The sequence below is a fragment of the Pipistrellus kuhlii genome, unplaced genomic scaffold (assembly GCF_014108245.1).
Source record: "Pipistrellus kuhlii isolate mPipKuh1 unplaced genomic scaffold, mPipKuh1.p scaffold_m20_p_2, whole genome shotgun sequence".
NCBI classification, from domain to species: domain Eukaryota; kingdom Metazoa; phylum Chordata; class Mammalia; order Chiroptera; family Vespertilionidae; genus Pipistrellus; species Pipistrellus kuhlii.
This window is the reverse complement of record NW_023425515.1, coordinates 157,044,068-157,068,299: the sequence shown is the minus strand read 5'-3', so window position 1 is coordinate 157,068,299 and position 24,232 is coordinate 157,044,068. Positions and strand designations below refer to the sequence as shown.

Here is a 24,232-nt window from a genome sequence, read left to right as displayed (position 1 = left end):
CTTCCCAGTGAGCTATCCCTCTTTACCACAACATCCCCTCCCTCAGCCCCCTTAAAAGCTATACTATCCTTTGTAAGCAACTCTACATAGACAGTGGGGGAGGGTAGAGCATAACTTGAGAGCATCAGCCAGTTATTTCTCAAGCCCAGGAGAGAATAGTTTTTACTGCTTGTTAGGAAGAAGCACTGAGAGTGATTTTAATGGACATTCTTAACTCTTTCAATTCCACCTAGATAGTAATCTATAGATAATTCAGAAAAGAGGTTGGGGGAGGGGTACTTTTTCAATATTTTATTTTCTTAAATATCCTTTCTGGAATTTTCAGAAACAAAACATAAAAAAAAATTATATATTTTATTACAAATGGTAAACTCAGAGTGCTTCAAATCTCTTATTTACAAACAACACTGGGCAGGACGCCCAAACAAACAAACATGAAATAACTTACAAAGACATGAAGCTGTTTATTGACAGTAATCAGCTTTCATCAAATTAAAAAATATATATATGTACATACACAGTTAAGGAAGGCAGGCCAGAAAGAGTTCATCTGTAGGCTCAGCCTCATTCTCACAAACCTCCCTCCCGCCTCCCCTCCTCTCGACCCCTCCCCGCTTTGCATTCTTAAGGAGTACTACTGAAGCAATCTACAGTCTCTATTGCAGTTTGCAGCCCCTCCCCCTCCCCCTTTTAATACTGAATGAGATCGAATGTTAGGTCCATGCAGTTCTTGGTCAATGTTAAAGAAAAGTCTAACGTTCTGTTTGCGCTGGGACAGCCAGTCCGCAAAGCGGGGCAGCCCGCAGGCGGCCGCTTCCTGGCTCCACGCCAAGGGAGGGCGCGCCAAGTCCTTCCCACTCGTGCACACTGGGGGCGCCGTCAGGACGCAACCCAGTCCAACTTGGATACCCTTGGCTTTAGTCCTCGGACACTTCTTTTCTCTTTCTCTCTCTCTTCCTCACAACTTGTCAAGTTCTCAAGTCTGTGTGTTATTTTTTTTCTCCGTTGTCCCTCAGCCCCCGACAGTCTCTTCTCAAAACGTTTGCAACTGCTGCGTTAGCATGAGTTGGCACCCACTATTAACGTGGTTCATGACTTTCTGCTTAAGCTGTGCCACCTGTTCCCTGAGCATGTTGGCTGTAGACGCCAGCTCCGAGTTCTGCGCTTTCAAGGTTTTCACTTTTTCCTCCAGCCGGGCGATTCTCTCCAGCTTCCTTTTCCGGCACTTGGAGGCTGCGATGCGGTTCCGCATGCGCTTCCTCTCCGCCTTGATCCGCTCCTGGGACTCCATGTCGATGGGGGAGAGGGGCGGTGTTTCCCCGGGCATCTCGGGCACCGTCTGCGGCTCCTCCTTCAGGGCCTGCAGCCGGGGGTGCTGCACCGGGATCGGCTGGGGCAGGTGGTGAGGCGGTTGCGGCGGCGGCTGCTGCTGCTGCTGCTGCTGCTGCTGGGGCTGCGCGGCAAACGCCAGGCCGGTGGCGCCGTAGGAGGGCGCCCCACCGCCGCTCAGCGCGCCGGGGTTGAAGTTGCTGAGGTTGGCGTAGACAGGCGGCTCACTGTGCAGGCTGGCGCTGAAGCCGCCGCTGCCGCTGCCGCCCGCCACCGAGGCCACCATGCCCGCCCCGCTGACCGGCTGCGCCGCGGACGTGACGCTGGGCAGCGTGTTCTGGCTGTGCAGCTCGGCCAGGGCGCGCACAAAGCCCTCGGCGAAGCCCTCCTGCTCGTCCGTCACGTTCTTGGGGCACAGGAACTGGGTGGGGGTCGGCGTGGTGGTGATGTGCCCGTTGCTGGACTGGATGATCAGACGCTCCAGTTCGGGCGACGCCAGCTTGAGCAGCCCCACGTCGGGCGAGGTGAGGAGGTCCGCGTTCTTGGCCCGCAGGTGCGGCTTCAGGCTGCCCACTGGATCGGCCAGGTTCAGGGTCATGCTCTGTTTCATGATCTTGGGGTTGCTGTAGCCATAGGCGCCGCTCTCGGACTGGAGGAACGAGGCGTTGAGGGCATCGTCGTAGAAGGTCGTTTCCATCTTTGCAGTCATAGAACAGTCCGTCGCTTCGCGTGGGGTTTGTTTGGGCTGCGCGAAGAAGTTTCCGAGCCGAAACAGCGCGCTGGCAAGCGGGGGCACCCGCGCCTCCCGCCGGAGCCTTTGGCGAGGAAAGTTTCTGGAGGAGCGCGCGCGCCCGCGGGCCTCCCTCCCCTCGGAGCCCTCCTCACCGGTCTGCTCGGCTCCGCTCCGGGGAGCGCAGGGTTAAGAGGCCGCCCGCACGCTCACTTGTCCGCTCGCGCGCGCCGCCGGCTTTGAAAAGTCGCGGCCACTCACGGAGCGCTCCTCCGCGCCGGCGGCTCCTCGGCGCCCGCGAACGGACTCGCTCTTCGGCGACAGCAGGTCTCCCGGGGGCGGCACTCGGCGCGGACCCCGCCGATGGCCGGCCGGCGGCGAGTCTCCGCCGCCCGGACTCCGACGATGGTCCCCTCCTCCGCGGCAAGAGGGAGGGGGCGCCCAGCGGCCGCGCTCGCGCTCCCCCAAGTTCAGCAGCAACCGGTGCGCAGGTAGCTGAGCGCTCGTCCCTCCGCGCTCTGCTCTCCGCCGCCTGCTTTCCTTGATCGCCGCCGCTTCGGGTGGGGAAAAGCTTTGCAAAAGTTCGCTCCGGGACCCGGGGGCCGCGGGTCCCCCGCCCTCCGGGCCAGGAAAGTTCTTTGCCGCGGCAGCGGCTCGCCGGACTTTTCCGGGCGACGGTCAGTCGCCGCTCTCCTCCGCGCTGTCAGCGGCGCCTGGGCAGCGGGACGCTCCTCCTGGGGGCCGTTGGAGAAGGGGCTCTTTGGGCGCTCCCCAAAACACCAACCCAGGGAGCCACAGGCGCTAGCTCTGGGCAGTTGGTGAGAAACTGGAAAAGAGAATAAGATCTGCCTCTGCCGATCGGACCGGTGCGGTCCTGACAGTGTCTGCCTGTCTCCGGGAGTCCAAGCACCTCCACTCGCGCCTCGCAGCGATCGCCACACTCAGGGCAACTCTGAGTCCTTATCCAGCCAGAGCTCAACACTTATCTGCTACCAGTCAACCCCTAAAAATAGCCCATGATGTCACCCCGAGGCCTTCGCATTGGCTCGCGTCGCTCTCAAGGGGGCGGGCCCGCCCGTCGCCATGGAGACCCCACCCTAGAAGATTCTTCTCCGGGCCCGCGGAGGCTCACGGGATGAGGTAATGCTCTGCTGCCCTCCTACAGTTGGGCCCTTCTTTCTCCTCACCCCCCCCACCCTCCCCCCGCCCTCCTCCCGCGCGGCTCGCGTCCCACTCCTCGCCTTCCCCTCCCCGGCGCGTCTTTCCCGACCCGCCCGGTGCATTGTGGGCTGACGTCTTGGGGTTTGACTGTCTAGTGACGGCTTCCACCGCGAGCGGGGCAGACGCGCGGGGTGCTCGCAGCCTCGGACGGAGGCGGCGGGCTCCAGTTCGGGCTCCGTGGTGGGGGAACGGGGAGGCTGCGGGGGGACCTAGAAGGCTGGGGGACCCGGCCAAGTGTCTGGGAACCGAGGGTGCGGGACGTGTGGTGTAGCTCCCAACTTCGCGGGGCTCCAAGTCATCTGTGTGGGCACTTGGGCGCCGCGCGGGGCGGGGAGGCCGTGCGCCCGAGTCCGGCCCCCCCTCCCGCACTTCCGGGGGGCGGGACGCCGCCCTTAAGGTGGCCCCGTTATGTCCTTCGTTTGGGGGAGGTGGGGAGGGGATGAAAGTGGGCTTAAGTTTAGGGGCGGTCTCGCGGGAGGCGGCCCCCCACGTTGAGGACGCTAGGAAGTTTGTCTCCTGGTCAAGTTCTCGGGCGCCGTTCGCCCCGCTGTCTGGCTGCGCCTGGAAGCCCAGGGATTTGCTTTGCTCGAAACTGGTTGCTCGGCTAAGTCCCCGCCGTTCCCCCACTTCGCCCTCCGGACCACAGCTTCGTCTCGGAAGCGTCTTTTTTTTGTTTTGTTTTGTTTGATTTTTGGGGGGCAACTCTGCGTCTAGTTGAGAACCCCCGCGTATAGGGAATCCGAAACTTGGAGAACCCCGGTGATTGTCTATTCCCTGCCCTCTCATAACAAGAACACGCACACCGCACATCCCTCGAACGAACGAACACACACACACACACACACACACACACTCACACTAACACTCCTCCCGCCTAGACTTGCTTCCGGGAAAATAAGTCCGAGACACTCGCCGAAAGTCACGCAGCAGCAAGGACTCCTCTGCTCCAGGCCGGTGCCAGGCCCATATCTTGTGTAGCCTGTAGGAAGCGCTAGACACATATAAGTGGTTCCTTTTCTGTGGTGGTGATTTTATCCTCCCCCATCCTGTACCCCTTAGGGACAAAGTGTCTGGTGGAAAGAATACTGAAGTGGGGTATCGTGGATTCCCGTCGTGGCCAGCCCTGCCACGGTGTGAAGTGAGCTCCTCTGAGCTTCAGTTCCTTTATTTGCAAGAGGGACCCTAGAGAACCACCTCAGTGGGCTGAGTTAGGGTAGCATCACCACCTTCAGGGCCAGGAGGTGGTTGCCAAACAGCCCCCTTCCCTGAGTTTCCCAGAGCCTCAATGGAATGCCAGGATGTGAGTGTGACTTGGCAGGAACAGGTGTACATATGCCTGTGAGGAGCAGTGAGGGGAGGAGAGTGAAGGGAGGAAGGGGTCAGAAGTCAGCTCTTTCCCAGGCAGAAGGCCTAATACTGCGGCTTGCAGTTGGACCTGCAGCAGTTTATGCTCCTGGGTTCTATTTCTGGTTTTTCAGCTTCAGAACTTGGGGGAAATTCAGCCTTGGGTTCCGAGCCCAGAGTTTTAAGGGCTTTGTGGCTTTGAGAGTTCAGATTCAACAGCTCTACAAGCAGCTGGTGGTAGGGAAACCTTGACGACTTTTCTTCATTCCAGACACTCACCTCTCATTCTCTCATGCAGCAGAGGAAAACTGAGTGGTACTATGAGCCAGGTACCATGCTGGGTGGGGGGTGGGGGTGAGTAAGGATACAGTGATAACAAGATCAGTTACTTTCCTCAAGGAGAGAACATTCTCCTCAATACTGTTGCCCTGAGTCATTTTCTTTTGTAATCACGGGAGCTGGTATTCTTAATAAGGTTTATGAGGAGAGCCATAAAAATAAATTTCATTATTAAAAAAATCTATCAGCCAGGCGTTTGCCTGAGCAGTTTAAATATGTGTTTTCTCCCACAATCACAGAGCTGTGCATATTATTGGGTGGATTTAACATATGAGGAACTAGGCCCAGAGAGGTTAAATGTCTTGCTCTGTCCACACAGACAGCTGGAAATTGACCTCATGTTTGTGTTACAGTTCCTGTACCTTCTCTGCTTTGGGGGACTTTCTTACATCATTGGCTGCAGAGGAAATAGAGCTTTGATGGGACAGAAGACATTTGCCTTGCCTTATCTTCTGTAACTCCTTTCAGAGCTCCTGTGTTTAGAAAAGTCCAGACTTAGGACTTTGTATAAATATATATCTTTTGCCTAAGGGTTCTGTGTGTTCATCTCTGCCTTATGTGGTTTAGTAGGCTGCTTTTCTCCTTATGTTGAGAAATAGCATATTTCATCTAAAAAATAACAGATCTGTTTATGTTAATGCCCCTGCTTGGAAGCCTTCATTAGCTTCTCCTTACCACCAAGAGAGAGTTCAGACACCTTTGCTGGGGAGAAGGGGCCCTTCACAGTCTAGCTCCTGCTCTCAGGCCTCATCTCTCACTCCATTTATCAGTCAGGAAAGGCTGAGCTCTGCTCCCCTAACGAACAACCTCAACATCTCAGTGGTTTACTCCAGGGAAGTTCATTTCTGACTGATGCTATGTGCCCATTGTGGGCCTGTGGGGAGAACTGTTTGCTGTGGTCACTTGAGGATTCCAGTTGAAGAAGGTTTCATCTTTTTTTTTTTTTTTAATATATTTTATTGATTTTTTACAGAGAGGAAGAGAGAGGGATAGAGAGCTAGAACCATCGATGAGAGAGATTCATGGACCAGCTGCCTCTTGCACAACCCCTACTGGGGATGTGCCCACAACCAAGGTACATGCCCTTGACCGGAATCGAACCTGGGACCTTTCAGGCTGCAGGCTGACACTCTATCCACTGAGCCAAACCAGTTTCGGGGAAGGTTTCATCTTAAAGCATGCCTATTACTGTCTTGGCTGGGGTGGGGGAGGGGTGAGGTGGTGGAGAGAAGATGGGAAATTATTCACTCAGAATATCCACCTGGAAGTGACACTGCACTATGCTCGTGTACCATTGGCTAAAGCAAGTCATGTCACCAGCCATGCCTATCTTTGAATCTCTGTAATCCTGCCAAGTGTCTTGAAAGGAAAGAGCCAGGAAGATTTGTGGAACAATACTAATGATTCTAACAGCATTCCTTTCTATTCACCAAGTGTTTGGCTGTTGTCCTCCCACAGGCAGAATTTCTGCCTTCTTTCCTCAGGGGGGACAACACTAAAGACCTATTTAGTTGCAGTATGCCAAACTCACTTTCCAGATTCTGGGGGATGTGTATTAGACTCTATCAGCTCTAAATGTGACTTGGTCTACCCTGCACACCCTCAGTATAGAACAGTGGGGCAGAGACAGGATAACTGCAATGGACAGCCATTTGGGAAAAGAACTAGGAGACCACAGTAGCACTAGCCTACTGAGCAGACATGTTGAGGGCCCCCAACATGTCAGCACCCCACTTAGACCCTGATTCTGCTCCCCCAGTGGAGCTGCTCCATCTGTTGTTTTTCATGACCCCTGGCTTTGCCTAGGAGAGGCACTTCCTCTTCTATATCTAGAGCAGACATAGAAAAACATGTTTTAAAATAAGCTTTTAAACATTGGGGTGATATACAGAGTGATATTAAGTCTCCAATACAGTGTCCTTTAATCCAGGCTGAAGTGCTTTTGGCAGTAGAACTCGCACATAAATGTAGGCTTCTTATTGATTTGATTCCAACCATTCTACTTCCGAATAGCCCCAGCTTGCCATATTTCTTTGCTTTTTTTGCTCTCATGCCTGCTGATCTCTCTGTTTCTCATTCATTCTCCTGCCCTCCTACCCCCTAACTTGGTTTTGTGTGCTTTGTTTGGACTTATTGGGCTTTGGTGTGAGAGTCACACTTTTCTTCCCTTTTCCAGAGCCATTTTGTTCAATTGAAAGCATATGCTGGGTAACATAATTTATCCAGAGATTTTAACAATAGGGTGAAGGCCATATTCTTGACTTGATCCATACTTCAAGGCCGATTTGACCCGGAATTTTCTTGCTGAAAACATTTCTTAATTGAATATTTCACTACTTGAGATTGATTGATAAATAGTAGCTTCTTCTAACTCTACAAATGTCTGAATTTCTAGATAGTCTTTGCTGTCTTTCATTCCTCCGTACAAGCTGGCCAATTCTTCTCTGAGCTCATTTAAAAAATATATATATTTTATTGATTTTTTTACAGAGAGGAAGAGAGAGGGATAGAGAGTTAGAAACATTGAAGAGAGAGAATCATCGATCAGCTGCCTCTTGCACACCCCCTTCTGGGGATATGCTCGCAACCAAGGTACATGCCCTTTGACCGGAATTGAACCTGGGACCTTTCAGTCCGCAGGCCAATGATACTCTATCCACTGAGCCAAACCGGTTTCGGCTGAGCTCATTTCTTTCCTTTTTTTTTTTTTTTTTTTTTTTTTTTTTGTAATAAGTTTCCAAATGCATCCAATAGCATCTAGCACATGCTACTAACATTTTGTTTCATGGTCTCTTATTCTGAATTTACTAGATTAATGATATGCCTTCTAATTCTCACAGGTGATATATTCATCAAATAGATCACTATCCTTTAGCTTCTGTTAACAGTGTTCCTAGTTACTGTCCTCTAAACAAATGTTTAATTTTATTGTTATCACATTACCCCATGTCTAGGTGCCAGTTTTTATATCAGTCAGGATAGACCAGGTTTGCCACAATAACAAACAATCCTAAAATTTTAGTGGCTTAACAAAAACAAACACACCATAAACTTTATTTCTTGCTCATATTACATGTTTAAAGTCATAGTGTACTCACTCAGAAACCAAGTCTTAAGAAGGTTTCATCTAGATATATGCTTCCATAACATCCCACCATTTCAATGGGGGAATGAAAGCATGATGAATTCCTGTTGGCTTTAAAGCTTCATCCCAGAAATAAGACACATTACTTATGTTTATACATTATTGGTCAAAAGCTAGTCATATGACCTTGTCTTACAGGGTTCAGGAAAGTGGCTGGAAGTCAAGAGCTGACACTCTTGCCTCTGTATAGTCTAGGTTACACAAAGGTAGCAATCCAAAAATCTTATAGGATGACAACCACAGAATTATTTCTCATTCACACTACACACCCATTACTGGTTGGCTGTGTCTCTGCTTCCCACACATCATCCTTGCTCTTGTACTTTTTCTGGAATATTGCTGATTGTTATGGCAGAGAGGAGAGAGCATGCTGTTTAAAGAGCATGGTGAGAACAGTGCACAAGGCCAAGCCTGATGTCAGTGGGGAGAGGCAGCAAGTATTTGCAACTAGCAATATAATCTGCCACACCCTGCACTACACATTCCCCCCATTTCTATGAGTCTCAGCTATCCTAAACATTTTCCAGTCCTTTGACATTTTCCTGCCTTTCCATTTACTTATTTCCAGAATGAAAATGCCACCTGGCAAACTCCTATGCACCATTCAAGACCCAGCTCAAATAAGCTCTATCTGATGCTTTCTATTACCTTTGACTACCCTTCCCTCAAATAGTTATCTTCTTTGGCTCTCATCACACTGGATATGTACCTGAAGAAGGTAATGTTTATGATGTGTTGTAAATGTTTTCTAACATTTCTGACTCCAGATCCAGGAACTGTGTCTTAATCATTTTTGTACCACCTGTGCTTAATGCAGTGCCTGGCACATGGAAGGATAGAATGTGTTCAATAAATGCTTGTTGATGGTTTAAAAAAAAAAATCAAACAAAAAATACCCCACAAAAACCAAAAAAACCAACCAGCCTTTTTTATAGTGAAATTAAATGGGTGTTTTAATAGTCAAATGACAACAGTACTTGTTTTAATACATAAAGGTTGGAATATTTCAAATTCACTGAAACCTTCTTGAGTACATCCTGTTGAATTTGGGATAAAACCCACATTCTTAACCTTGCCTATATGATCTCACATGATCTGGGTTATCCTTCCTCACCCACCTGAATGAAATATAATAGCTAGAGCTTCTCCCCTCACTTACTGTTATGCAGCCACACTGGCTGTGGCTGTATCAGTCAGGACAGCAAGTTATGCTAAAGTAAAAAACAACTCCAAATCTCAGTATTCAAGACAGAAAGGTTTTATTTCTTGCTCTTACTCCGTGTCTATCAGGGATTGGTCGGGACTCTGATTATATTAGCTTCCCCTGGGACACAGCCTAGTGCACCACCCTTTATCGAGAACACTACAGATATTGATCAAGGCAGAGGAAAAGAATGTTTTGAAGGTTTGAAGGGTCTTAGGCAGGTGCAATTAAGTACATTTGCCAGAGAATGTCACGTGTAGTTTATCAGGATTCATTGCCTAAAAGTAGTCTCATGGCCCCACCCAGGCACAAGGAGACCAGGAAGTGCAATCCTATTTACCTGGAAGGCAGAGAGCTGGAGGTATTTGGTGACCAGTCCTCATGACTCCCACATTGCACTTCTTTGGTTCCTCAAACGAGACAAACTGTTTCTTGCCTAAGAACCTTTATGGGAATCCTCCTACTTCTTCCCTGTTCCTTGGTCAATTTCTGTTTCTTTTGGATGTTAGCTTAAATGTCACTTAAAGAGGCTTTATTTTTTCATACCACATCCTCCTCCATCTAAATTATATTTTCCTCTTAATACTTCATCATAAGTCCCTATGATTTATTTATTTATTTATTTATTTATTTATATCAATAGCATTGGGATTTCAGGAAGGTGATAAAATAATACACTCCCCGCCCTTTTTTTCCCTCTTGAGTTCAGAAACAGTTGAAATTTGGATACAGGAAGCAGATGAATGGAGACTGCAATGTCAACTTGATAGCTGACATAGGATTGGAGGGCATGGCAGACATGAAGCTATCAATGGATTTCCTAATGCTTCACCCTGAATTGAACTTACCCACCAGTCCCTGGCAAAGGTGGGCAGTTGCAGGCCTCTTCCAAATGGTCAGTGAGCGTGTACATCCTGCAGGCAAATTGGTCCTGAAAAGAGAAAGTGGTTGAGATGGGCATGCTGGGTCTTCTGAACTCAGAGACCAGATAATCTGCTCCTCTCCCCATGGGGAATAAATAAAAGATGGAAAAAGTTAGCAAATGTCACTGCATGAAAACCCCAAACCAGGAAAATGAAGATTTCCTCATCAAAACAGAATTTATCTTAATTTGTTATTCCATTTTTCTTTGTGTTATTGTTTTTTCTTCTTGTTTAAGATCAGTCTTGTTCAAAATAGGTGAAGCATCAAGAGGGTAGGATGAGTACAGCTTTTTGTCTTCACTATATCCATAGCATTTAGCACAATGCTTGGCAGATAGAGGATGTTCAGTAAACCTTTCTTATACTTCAGAGCCCCTGTGGAAGTCCTTCTCTTGGATTAACTGTCAACAAAATTAGTTCTTAGTTGCATGAGACTGTTTTCCAATTTTTTGGCCCATTCTCTTCCTTATCCCTCCTTTTTTTCAGGTTGTCAACTTGGATACATGCATCCAAGAGGCAGAAATGAAAACTGAAATACAAGTAAGTACATTGAGTTGGTTGATAGTTTGTTAAGGAGGAATGTGGAATTCTTGTACACATCATCACCCTTATGGTTCTCTTCAGCAGTAAGAACTCCCACAAAACTTAAGTAGGATCATAAAGGGGCAAGGTCCTTAGAAGTCATCTTCCTAGTCCTGCCTTTCCCCTAGTGCAGGAATTATTTTGGCAGCTTCTTCTTTACTTAAATACTTCCGGTGATACTCAGCTGGGGACAGTTTCAGTGAATGCTGCTGGTTCTACTGTGTTGGGAATGCTGTGGACATGAAACTAGAAAGCAATTTTGACCGATCTGGGAGATCTCAGAGAAGATAGGCCAAGTGGTGAAAAGCCTGAAACTAAGCTCCATGGAGAAGAAATGAAGGAACTGAAAGTATTTACCCAGAGGGAAAAATAAAAGACTGTGGGAACCTGTGTAGAAATCTCCAAGTAGTTGTGCAACTGTCACTTGGAGGAGTTGACTTATTCTGTAGGTTTTTTTTTTTTTTAATATTTTTAATAATTTCAGGGAGGATGGGAGAGGGGGAGAGAAATAGAAACATCAATGATGAGAGAGAATCATTGATTGGCTGCCTCCTGCACACCCCAAATTGGGGATCTGTGGTAGTCCACAGTCTGGACATGTGTCCCGACCGGGAATTGAACTGTGACCTCTTCTCTTAGTTCATAGGTCAGTACTCAACCACAGCTTCCAGGGCCATGGTGGAAGTCTTTCTCTTGGATTAAGTCTCAACAAAATTAGTTCTCAGTTGCTTGAGACTGTTTTCCATTTTTTGGGCCCATTCTCTTCCTTATCCCTCCTTTTTTTCAGGTTGTCAACTTGGATACATGCATCCACATCACAGTTGGAGTAAAGAGGCAGAAAAGAAAACTGAAATACAAGTAAGAAATGAAACTGAAATACAAGTTTTGAGGTCAGAGTGAGGGTAATGGTTAGAAGTTAGAAGGAAAAACTGCTATATTTATGTAAGAACTTTCTGAAATTCCAGGGGTTTTTAAACCAATGGGATAGTTGCCTTAAGAGTAGAATTGAAGCTTATCACTCAATATATATTTATTGTCTATGATGTACTGGACATTATGTTTGGTTAGTTATGATGATTCCTAGTGAGCCCATTGTAACTTGTAATAATCACCACTTCATTTTCAAAGTTTTTACAAAAGCCCTCTTTAAATGTTCTCTTTTAGAATTTGCCTGGGAGTGGTCATCATCATTGGTTTCTCAATTCTGGAATTGACCTTTTTTTGTTGTTGTTTACTCTCAAAATTTAAAAACTTGTGATATTTTCTCAAGTCCAATATGAGTTAAATGGACATTCTCTATCAAAATAGTATTCATAAATCACAATTACCTGTACTTGGGATCACTTAAAACTAGATACTTGCTTACCATTTGTTGTAGAAGAACTATGAAGTGTTCTCCAAACTCCTTTTTCTTTTCCTCCTGTGCCTACAGCTAAACTAAATTTTTTGGCCTCCTTTACAAATAGGTGTGATCACTTGGCTAAGTTTTAGCCAAAGCAAAGGGGGTGAATGTAATATGTACTGTGTACAGGCTTGGCTCATAAAACCATCTTTCTCCATCTCCTGGTTAAAAGCAACGGTCATAGAGAAGGGCAGAGCCACAAATAGAGACTGGATCTCTGAATGACCATGTGGAAGATTGCCCACTGACCTGAAATATTCTCATTGGACTTTGCCTGAATGAGAAGTCAACTGTGTTGAACCACTGAAATTTTGGAGTATATATGTTAGAGCTGCTAGTGTCTTCTTATTCCAGCTGGTGCTGCAGGATACCCTCAAAGAGAGAATAAGTGTGGAATTAAAGTTAGGGAGTTTTGTTCTCTCCTTTCCTGTTTGAAAGAATTACTGGAGAAGGCAGGAGTAAAGGACATAGCACTTAATCACACACCCATGCTTCATGTTGGTAATGTTTTCTATCTAAAATTCATAAACTTCATGGGACATGTTGCCATGTCTTACATCCTCTTCTATATTCAGTCTTTCAGTTGACATTTATTGAGAAGTGCCAGGTGCTTTGGGGATTTCTGAAGAAATATAGGCAGCATATATTGTGAAATATGTTATTTATTTACTCAACAATTTTTAGCATCTACTAAGGGCCAGCCCCTGGTAAACATTTGTGAGCAAAAGGTATGGTACCCACACAAAAACTGGTGTACAACAAGGAAAATACATAAGAGGCAAGATGAGTCAAGTATGATAATACTATGAGAAGGAAGGACAGGATGTTCTGGGTACACAGAGAAGGAACATCTGATAAGGTAGGGGTCAGAGAATTATCCTCTAAGGAGGAGTAGCCAGAAGAGGAGACAGTGAAGAAAGAGTGTTCTAGAAAGAAAGACTGCATGTACAAAGGTCTGAATATGGGGCCAGACTCTGGGGAATGTTTGGAGGGACCAGAAGTTAAGCTCGATATGAACAATGGAGAAGATGAGCATGAGAGAAGGATCTTGTAAAATATATGTACACATACTTAATAAATGCATGCAGAAGGCCTTGTATTATAATATATATATGCATTTACCTAGGAGGAAATATGGCCGATTAACCATCAAGATGTCAATGTTGTGATGATGGCTTTCTTGGAACTAGTGACTTTAGTGCTCTGTTGAGTGTTCATGTGATGGAGTTTGCAACCTGGAAAAAAAATTGGATCAATGTTCTCCTGATCCTGACTTACCTAGAGGCTTCCCACATACAAAGGATAGTTCTTAACCTAACGGACCACATCATTAGAGTTCTCTTTTTGTGGATGCTGTCATGTCCTTTGCCTAATGATTTTGCATCTGGGGAGAGGGCTACTGATAATTTTGAAAAATGTAGTTCAGGAAGGAGATTGATTTCTATCATTATTTCAACCCACATCTTGATCGACTAGCATGTTGGTGCTTGGCCGAATTAGTGAGGATGAATATTTGCGGTGGACATCCAAACACTTGAAAGCCTTGAAACACTGCATCAGCATTCTCTACGTTATGTTATGGCAATAAATCACCCTCAGATTTCAGAGGCTTAAAACAACGTGAGTTTATTTCATGTGCATGTTACCTTTTCATCCTGATTCAGGCCTAACTCTTTACTCTGAGACCCAGGCTGAAGGAGCAACTCCCATCTGAGATATTGCTGGTATGTATCACAGGGAAGAGAGAGGCAACACCAGGGACAGCTCTTAAAGTTTTGCCCACAAGTCATTTCCACTTACCTGTGGATTGCCCAAGTGTGTCTCAGGGCAGCCAAACTTTTGCCAAACACCTCAACATTCTGAGTCTCAGTTTTTTTATCGACAAAATGGAAATAGATAAAATACATTACGGCATATTCAAACCATGGAATATCATGTAGCCATTTAAAAAGGTGAGTTGAGCCGGGACTGGTTTGGCTCAGTGGATAGAGCGTCGTTCTGCGGACTGAAAGGTTCCGGGTTCCATTCTGGACAAGGGCATGTGCATTGGTTGCGGGCACATCCCCAGTAGGGGGTGTGCAAGAGGCAGCTGATTGATGATTCTCTCTCATCGATGATTCTAACTCTCTATCTCTCTCTCTTCCTCTCTGTAAAAAATCAATAAAATATATATATAAAAAAAAGATGAGTTGATTTAGAGAAATGCTCATGATATAGTGTTATGTGAAGAAAGCAAGTTGTAATGTCTGTAGCATGGTTTTATTTTTGCATAAATTTAAAAACCTTGCCCTAGTTGGTTTGGCTCAGTGGATAGAGTGTTGGCCTGCAGACTGAAGGGTCCCAGGTTCGATTCTGGTTAAGGGCACATGCCTGGGTTTTCGGCTCAATCCCCAGTAGGGGGTGTGCAGGAGGCAGCCGATTAATGATTCTCATCATTGATGTTTCTGTCTCTCTCGCCCCTCTCCTTTCCTCTCTGAAAAAAAAAAAAAAGATATATTTAAAAAAATAAATAAATGAAAATAAAAACTTATGAGTATGGAGTATATTTATTTGTATGAGAATATTAATAAAAATAGCTAATGTTTATTTTAAAATATTTTTTATTTATTTTTAAAGAGAGAGAAAGAGAGGGAGAAAGAGACATTTAAAGAGATATTTGATTGGCTGCCTCCTGCACACCCCCTCCTGGGTATTAAGCCCACAATCCGTGCATATGCCCTGACCAGCAATTGAATCAGTAACGTTTTGGTGCATAGGATGATGCCCAACCAACTGAGCCACACCGGCCAGGGCAAAAAACACATAAAAACAAACCACTAATGTTTAATGAATGCTTATAGCATATGCCCATCATTGTACTAAGTGCTTATTATATACGTTTGATCATTTAGTCCTTATGAAACCTAGAGAGAGGAGTAGAAAGTTATATACCAATTGGTCATTACCAGCTATTTTACTTGGGGATGTGTTAGAAAGATTTTATTCACTCTTAAAAATATATGATTTATGTACATTTTTGCTCTTCCCAAGAGATGAATTAATCAGCTTTTTTTGTGAAAGAAACCACCACAAAATCTGTGTTATACAATGTTAGATAAATGCCTAAAATTTCCTGTTTATCAGTCTGCAGGCCAGGTGAGGTGACATAGTCTCCCAAAGCCCCATTCAGTCTTCTGTCCGCTCCGTTGCTCTTCCTCCCCTTCAGGTTTCTAAGCAGTGGTGATAGCTTTTCCTGGAAAAATAGGGCTGAGGGTTAAATTCAGGTCTGCTTCATGTGTCTCACTGTAGAACCGGTCCTAGAGAGGCAGATTGTACCAGGGATATGTTATTCTCGTGGCAAAGGCTGTGTCAAATGGACACGCTTGAGAATTTTAAGGCCTAGGCTTCAAACCGGTACATTGTCATTTTTGCCCACATTCTATTAGCTGAAGCCCATCACATGGCCAAATCCAATGTCAGTGAGCTGGGAGTCAAGGGTGTTGTGGAAGGAGGAAGTAATTATTTTCTTTATACAATAGTACTCTACTGCAGTAAGCATTCATTGTTAATATAAAGTGAGGAAACAAAAACATTTACCAGGGATAGTTTAAATTATGTTGAATAGATTCCAAAGTCACATTATGCATTTCTTAAAAATACAAACTCCATATCTACAAATATAATGAGCACAGTGATGTTCACATGGACATTTAATTAACCAGGGTACCTAGTAGGGCAGGTGGGAGTTTACAGTTGCGTGGCTCATGCTGCCTGTGGTGTGACATTTTACGCATAATCTAGAGACTGTTTAATGTCTTTCTGTATATGCATCACTGCTACTTGTGTGGCCATCTGCAATCCAAGGAACTTAAATCATGAATCGCAGACTCTCAGACCTGGAAGGACTTTGGTGCCTGGGATAGGCAGGTGTCTAAGTTAAATGCATAGCCACTTTTGCCAATTATAGCCATTTTTGACTGGGTGTGTCTCACGTCACTGGAGAATGGTTATAGAAATCAAAATTCCTTCATTTATCCAAGGGAGTCATTGTGCCCCCACCCCTGCTGTGGCTTTCCTGAGTGATACAGTAAGTCAGTGGCCAAAGATGGGATGGAAACCAGGTGTCTGGAGTGGGCCCAGGGCCTTTGACTTTGTTTTTCTGTGCAACACAAATATCAAGCATATGGGTCATTTGGGAATTGTCACTAGGCTCTGACACTTCCATTACCCTTTACAGAAATATATGAAGTCTCCTTCTTCTCCTGTTTTCCCTGTTTTAAGAGAACCCAAGTATTGCTCAGACCAGCTACATCTGAATCCTGCAAAGAAATATTAGGTGCACAGATGCAGAAATAGAAGGTGGCATGTTAAATTCCTTGAAACACTGGCCAGGGAATCACCCTTGCTTCAAGTTCCTTTCTCGGTAATTTAGAAAATATCTGCTGATATAACTCATGTGAATCTATTTACAAAAATAAATGTTTTATTAAATAATTTATTTGTTAGGATTAAGAGTCATGTTTTGCAAGTTTCAGTTATTTGCCCATCACTTTTTTTTCATTTTTTAATGTCCACTTATATCCCTAAAATTAATTTACTTAACATTTTTCTTTAAATAGATTCATATTTTTAAAACTTTTAAGACATTTTTTATGGGAGATGATACATTACTGTTCTAGATGGATAACAACTATGACTTGCTATAAACATTTAGACAACTGTAAAAGTAAATACACAGCCTTTAAAATAAATAGATTTGTCCATGTACCATTAAAGGTTGTTTCTTATTCTATGAACAGCAGGCATTTCCCACTGATATAATGGAATAGTATGGGCTTTGGCATCAAATATAAACTCATTCTCTTCTCAGTAGTATGATTTGGGGCAGTTTCCTTTAAATTGCTCAGTTTCTCATCCATAAAATGGATCAAAGGTTATCTCACTCTGTGTGTGTGTGTGTGTGTGTGTGTGTGTTTGTGTGTGTGTGTGTGTGTGTTTGTGTTCAAAAGTATCTAGTGCCATTCCTATGCCATAATAGGAACCCACAAAACTTAGTTACCTTTCTCCTTTCTTCATTTTTTTTTTTTTTTTTCAAATTTAGGCTCATGAACTCTGTTATCAGAGATGAATGATTTGGAGGCACTATTAATTTCCCCAGAATAACTTACTGATAAATTGCTTACTGTATGCTAGGAAACGTGCTAAGTGCTGTGTGTACAATGAAGACTGGGTAGATGGACTGGGTAGATGAATTGAAGACCTGGTTCAAGTCCCATTTCATGTCCTCCAGATAAGTCACTTAATACCTCTGAGTCCAGTTCCTACATCTGAAAATGAGTGTGATGATCACCACATATGCCTACTTCAAGGAACGAGTGTAAGGAAGACCATAATAGCTACCAGCAAAACCTTTGGTGAACTGATACAGGTGGTTCTGCTATAATGGGACATGTATGTTCCTGAAACACTGTGTCTTGTAGAGTAGTTAAGTAAAAACGGGGCATTTTGCAAAAATAGGGTTGAGGCAGATTACTAAAAATTTATACAATATTGTGACCACAATGCCAAGATAAAACTTTTTATCCTAATAACAATAATAAAGCTAAAAAAATCTGTTAAATAAAATTTGACTAAATAAATAAATATACACACCTATACAAGCTACAGCAAACATAGGACTTTACTTTAAAACAAGGCTGAGGTAGCTTGATGAAGGCAAAGGGGGAGTGAAGCTGCTGAGTTATGGAACTGAGGGCAAATGCTCAAAGATGGGAGGTGCCATGCAATATGCTCTTTCAGGAAAGGGCATGTGGGTGAACAGCCCAGCAGGAGGAGGAGGGTGAAAGGGTGTCTCACCAGTACCCCTAGTACCATATGCCTCTGTATCTGCCACACTCAGCTGTGTTAGTATCATTTCCACTCAGCTGTGCAATACTATAACCTTAACATCCTGGGGAAAATCAGTATGAAATAAAGACACTTCCATGTTATGTTGTTCTTATCCCCCCAGTTACCAGTTTTACTTATCTTACAGTACCACCTATCACAGTCTCATGTATTACAGCAAAGCAGTCCACCAGTGCATATGGAGGGGATCTGCAGGCTTTGTGAGCAGAACAAGCAGGGACTCCCAGATGTAGAATTCATCCAGAGACATGAATCTCTCCCTCTGGGCCTTCTGCCTTCCCTTCCCAGTGTGTTTGTCTACTTCCCCTTCCTCTCCTTGGTTACAGGGTTCCTCTTCCTCACTAGTCTGTGAACTCCTTGAGAGAGGGCTGTCATATTCATCGGTGTGCTCTGACAGTCCCCATAGGGGCCCTGGAGCAGAATGGTTGTTACAGCTGAAGCTCCTTTTGTAGGCTTAACCTCTGGAGCCAGGTCACTGGGATCTGATCTTGGGCTCTGTCCTTAACTGGCATAAGAACTTGGCCACATTCCTCTTTAAGTCTCCCATGTCCTCATCTGTAAAACTGGGCTCATGATAGAACCTATTTCAGAGGGTTGCTGTGAATATTAACTGAATTGATATATAAAGCACTTAGAAATAGTACCAGACACAGTAAGTGTCCCAATAAATATTAATGGTAATTACTAGTGTTTTGATTGTAGTATATAGATAATAAGTAAACAAATTAATACAAAATCACAATATGCAATAAATGTTATGAGTGAAAAGAACTGGGTAGGAACTATGTTTTCTCTGGTGTAGCTAGTAGGATATGGAAGTGTTATCTGACAGGGAGCTGGGAAATGATTGAGCCTACAGAGCTAGAAGATCTATAATCTTCAGTTTTTGAAGAACAGCAACAGTGGGGACCTTTTTAAAGAAGATGACCAGAAAGGGCCTCTCTGAAAAGGGGCTACAGCATAAAAGATATAAACGCTGATACGGGGAGGGAGGAGAGGGCAGGAGCGGCATTCCAGGCAGAGGGAAGGCAGGAAGGAGAGATCCCCAACCATCAGGTGGGGAGGACTTGACCCTACCAGCTCTGCACTTGGCTGATTTTGTTATAAAACCCTTTGTTCCTAGATGGACAGTTAAAGTGTCACTTTATGGGGAGCCCTTAGCTGTGGCTTTTAAGCACTGGAGACTGGACACTGGTACCATCCACAAGCCGAGGATTCTAGAACTCCATGTCTTCTTGGGCTATTACTGTGGCCCCTCTACATCGCTGTGTCTGCTGAGCCATTGTTTTATTTCTCACATTACACTTGAGCAAATTAAAGATAGGTAACACCATGACCAGGCATTTCTAGGTACGGTCTAAATTCACTCCCAGTCTGAGTTTTAATCACTATATGTTACCATCCACATATAGTGTGGGTGATTTTGGTCACCTCATCTCATTTGCCTAGTCATTCACGAATACTCGCTCAACGAATACCGATTGAGTAATAATTGGATGCTAGCATGACAGAAAGAAAGGTCACTTGGGGTTCAGCTTCTCTATCAATAGCTTGGAGGCTTGGGCCAGATTTCTGGTGTTCAGCCGCTAGTGTTGCTTCTCAGTCCCCATTTTATTAAACAAATTAGAATGGATTCAAGATTATTCATTTAACAGCATCAGCCTTACTCCCTGGTATACTGAGAAGCTTTCTCAAGAGGGAGAAAAACCAGGGGAGTGACAGCTAGCAGCTGGGAATTTAATATTACCCAGAACTTAATTTTTCTCTGCCTACATCGTTAGGATATGTGAACCTCACTTGCCACAAGGTCTCTGTGGAAAGGGTGGAACAATACGAAACTGGCTACTCTCCCAGGTCCTTTTAGCTCTGACATTCTCTGAGTCCTGTGATCCTTTTTCCTTGTTTTTTTCTTTTTTCTTTTTCTTTCTTTCTTTCTTTCTTTTTTTTCATTTGGCACCACTTCATATGCATGTTTCCAAGAATCCATGTAGTTCTCTCTTGTCAGTCACTCTCAGGGATTGTGTTTTAGTTTGCCTAACAGTTCCCTGTTGATCCCTCCCTTTTGATCCATTCTACTTTACAGACCTTTTCAGAGCCTTCATTTGAATGAATCCTGATTTGTGTGTGTGTGTGTATGTGTGTGTAACTCCTCACACTCAATGTCTTTATACCAGAAGGCACTGAGCAACTATTGGATAAATTAGTGAATTTTAATTATTATCAAGAATATCACCATAAACACACATACCACACATACACACTATAACCTTTAGATTACTTGCCTTCTTTTGTGAGGGTGTAAATTCTTAAAATGGCATTGCTAGGTTCAAAGTTATAGGCAAGTTTCCTGCTTTTGTTACCACCTGCCAGATTGCTGTGGTGCTTTTATGTGAAAGGTAGTATTACTGATAACACTTGTGGTAATTATTTATAATATTATCTTAAATAATTAATCAAGTCAGAGTACTTCCTCTCCTTTTTTTTTTACCCCCAGGGGTATCAATATCCTTTTGCATCCCAAACTCTACAGCTACTCAGATCAGTGCTGTGTGCCCTGAATTTAGTCAGAAGAAAGGAAATGGCTTCTCCCTCTCTAGGCCCCAGCAGTGTTTATGTCTCCTTAAACTTTCCACTGTTTAGGTCCCAGCAAGCTTTGTGTCTTAGACACTCCACTGTTTTGCCAGTTCAGCACCAGTCTGGTTTGGGTTTTTATCGATAATGCTGATGATAAAGATACAGAGAACTATATCAACCTTGTGAGGATATTATTAACCCCATTTTTATACATAAGAAAAACTATGGCTCAGAGAGGTGGCACAGTTTGCCTGTAGTCACACAGCTAGAAATGAGCAAAGATAGGATTTACTTTCCCAGCCATCTGATTCAAAGTCAGTCTCCCTCCACTAAACTAAAATATACAACTCCCCCAGTGGATGTTCAGGGTCAAGCCTCTGGGAGCAGCAGGTCTGTCAAGTTCTACAGGACTGAGCTGTTTATCATTACAGAGGATACTCATCACTGTGCTAATTACATTAATTGCTGCCCACTCTTTGGCTAGGTGGGTGGCTTAACAACGCCTAGCAACATGGTAATGATGCCTGGGCCTGCCTTTCTACCTGAAAACATCTGACTGCTTTTTTTTTTTTTTTTTTTTTCCTTAATTTACATCTCCTTCCTGTGGTAGCCAAAGATGGTAATAATAGGTTCTGTTGGTTGGACTTAGCAACTCTCTACCTTATAGGGGAAAGGTCAAGACTCTAAACTCTGCCCTCCCTTGGCACCACCTGTGTGCTTGACACTTTATTTAAGGGCTCTTTTATAATCCTCATGATAGCTCAGAAGTAGATATTATGTTATCCGCCTTTTGTTTTATGGGAACCCAGTCACCTGCTTGGATCACATAACTAGGAAAGGATAGATCTCTGGCCATCACGCTTCTCTACACCACAGAGACCGATTCCTTCTGATGTTTGGAATCGAATTACACAGCAGTGGAGGCCCAGTCTGTATTTCCAGAGAGCAAGGCATCAGGAATCATCAGTGTTTGGAGGAGGTCTCTAATGCTAAGGGTTGAATATTTGACATTTCAACCTTCCAACTCCACTGCTTCCCCAGTCTTCTCAAGGAAATGTTAACAGAGGGTTCCAGTGCACTTCTTAAGAAGTAATTTGAAGACTAGGTCCATGTGCTGCTTGGGAATGGATGATGGCTTTGGCAATTCATCATAATTGGGTAAATGACTTACCTTCCTCAGAGACCCAGATAACAGAGCCTAATTTAGGAAGCAATTGACTTTGGAATGTTGTGTATGCATACACTTTATGGGTGTGTCTGTATCTATATGTGTGTGTGTGTGTCAATAAATGTGTGTGCATGTTTGCAGGAAGTCTTGGCGAGTGGGTGGATTTAAATGACTTGGTTCCTTTCTCACCTACCTTCTATCTATCAATGAGGTTTAAAAATATATTTTACTAATGTCCAAAACAACTACATTACATAGTGACACAGAGTAGTGGTTAGGATATTTGCAGCTAGACCATTGATTGATCTTGGCTCTGCCACTTAACCAGCTGTTGTAACTTAGGCAAGTCACTTAACCTCTCTAGGCATCAGTTTTCTCATTTCTAAAAATAGGGATAATAACAGTTCTGACCTCATAGTGTTGTTATAAGTCAGGGAAGTTTCAGAGAGCAGGGAGTGTGTCTGTATACCTCTTTGCAGCAGCCAGAATAAGATTTTGAAAGAGCGGGTTTAGGGCTTAATCCCTCGACTCTGATCCCAGCGCTTCCATATGGGCTGTGTGACCGTGGAGGAAATACTTAACTTTTCTGTGCCTCAGATGCCTTATCTATAAAGTAGAGGTTCATTATTTCTACCTCAAATGACTGTCATACAATGAAGTGGGTGGTTCGCACATAGCGGGTACCTGTTTCCCTTATTCCCATCCCAGAGTCTTACATTCAATAATGGATTATCTGAGGTCTTGTTTACTACATAAAATATTCTTTTCTCTCACACTCCACTTTTATTTTCTCTTTCTTAGCCTTGTTCTTTCTTTCCCGACCCTTCACTTCCCTTTCTTTTTCTTTCTTTGGTCAGTTTTGATCTGTTGTGGTTTAGCCCCTGTGTGCAGGCTCAGCTGCTCCCTGGATTGGTGCAGCAGCCTTCTCACCGGCCTCCTTGTCTCTGTCTGGGCCCCTGTGTTATTCTTCAAATGAAGTATTCCTCCACAACCTGACCCAGACCTTGCTACTTTTCTGTGCCAGTCCTCCAGTGGCTTCTCATCACACTAAGAGCTGAATACTTAAGTGTGTGTGACCTATCCCTGAAATGGCAAGGAAGAGCCTACATAGACGATCCAGGTGATTCCTGGCCTGGATGGCTCACTGACCAGCATTTGTCTTACCCAAACCAAGGAGAGGAGTGCCAAGAGGAGAATTCGTGGTCGCTTAGGGGCCCACTCCTTTCACACACACACACACGCCTTCGGGATCAGCGTTGTTTCATCTGCAGCAGTGACGTGTCTGCTGTCACACTTGTACTTTAAGCCATGGTTGTAATGTTGTCTAGTATTATCACGGTAGCTTTACTATATGATTCACTTTGCCAGTGGAAAGATGCATATGGATCAGATAACAATCACTTGAGGCTTAAATTTAGCACCACTACAAAAAATCGAAAGTTAGAGGTGTGATATCTAATTGTTTCTAGACAATGAAAACAAAAACACAATCTTCCAGCAATGAATCACTCTTCTGCACCTGGTCTCCCCCTCCTGTCACAAAGAGTGCGAGCTTAGTGAAGGGGAACAGCACTGAGAGCTCAGGGTTCCAATCCCAACACCACCACTTACTCACTGTGACATCTCAGGCAGATTACCCCCTCCCTGAGCCTCCACTGGAACATTTCCTTGAGAAGGTCCTCTACAATGGGCCTTAAGAACAGGTACTCAATAATGCATGTGGATTGAAAGATGACTAACCTGGACGCCTGGGGTAAAGCAGCTAGCCCACCGTAGAGTGAGCCTGCAGGAGATGCTAGTGCCTTCCATGCTGACTGACTGGCGCAGCTGTGGTGTTTTAATAACCTTTCTTTGGCTTTGGTCAATCTTTAGGAGAGTCAGTTCAGCTAAAATTGGAGACAAGCCCTTTCCAATTAGTACATCCTCTGGTTTTCATGGAAGTCCTACTGTTTGCAGAGTGAGGTGGAAGATTCTGGGGTAGGTGGGTAGGCTTGCTATCCCAATAGTGAGAGGCACAGTTTCTGCTCATATCACAGTTTCTAGGGCTGGGTAACAAATGCCATATACTTGGTGGCTTCAAGCAATAGGAATTGATTCTTGCACAGTTCTGATAGCCAAAAAGTGTGAAATTAAAGTGTCATGCAGGCTGCATTCTCTCTGAAGTCTCTAATGAAGAATCCATTCTTTGCCTTTTCTATCTTCCGGAGACTCCAACTGTTTCTTGGCTGATGGCCATTCTGATCTCGGCCTCCCTCCTCACAGGGCCTTCCTTCCTGGGTATCTTTTCCGTAAATCTTTCTTTCCTTTCTGTCATTGGATTTTGGGCCTAACCCTAGAGCCAAAATGATCCCATCTTTAGATCCTTGACCTAATGATATCTGGGAA

The 24,232-nt window shown here is 44.5% G+C and overlaps 1 protein-coding gene across 1 annotated transcript; it reads right to left on the bottom strand.

The window, feature by feature from the left end:
- Positions 1 to 276: 276 nt before the first annotated feature.
- Positions 277 to 3,008, bottom strand: JUN (Jun proto-oncogene, AP-1 transcription factor subunit). Its single transcript, XM_036444790.2, has one exon. It carries the CDS (start codon positions 2,036 to 2,038, stop codon positions 1,034 to 1,036), a length of 1,005 nt encoding a protein of 334 aa, XP_036300683.1. The 5' UTR covers positions 2,039 to 3,008; the 3' UTR covers positions 277 to 1,033.
- Positions 3,009 to 24,232: the final 21,224 nt, after the last annotated feature.

What these genes read in the sequence shown, in the direction of transcription:
- JUN (XM_036444790.2), bottom strand. Translation starts at nt 2,038, where the DNA reads ATGACTGCAAAGATGGAAACGACCTTCTACGACGATGCCCTCAACGCC.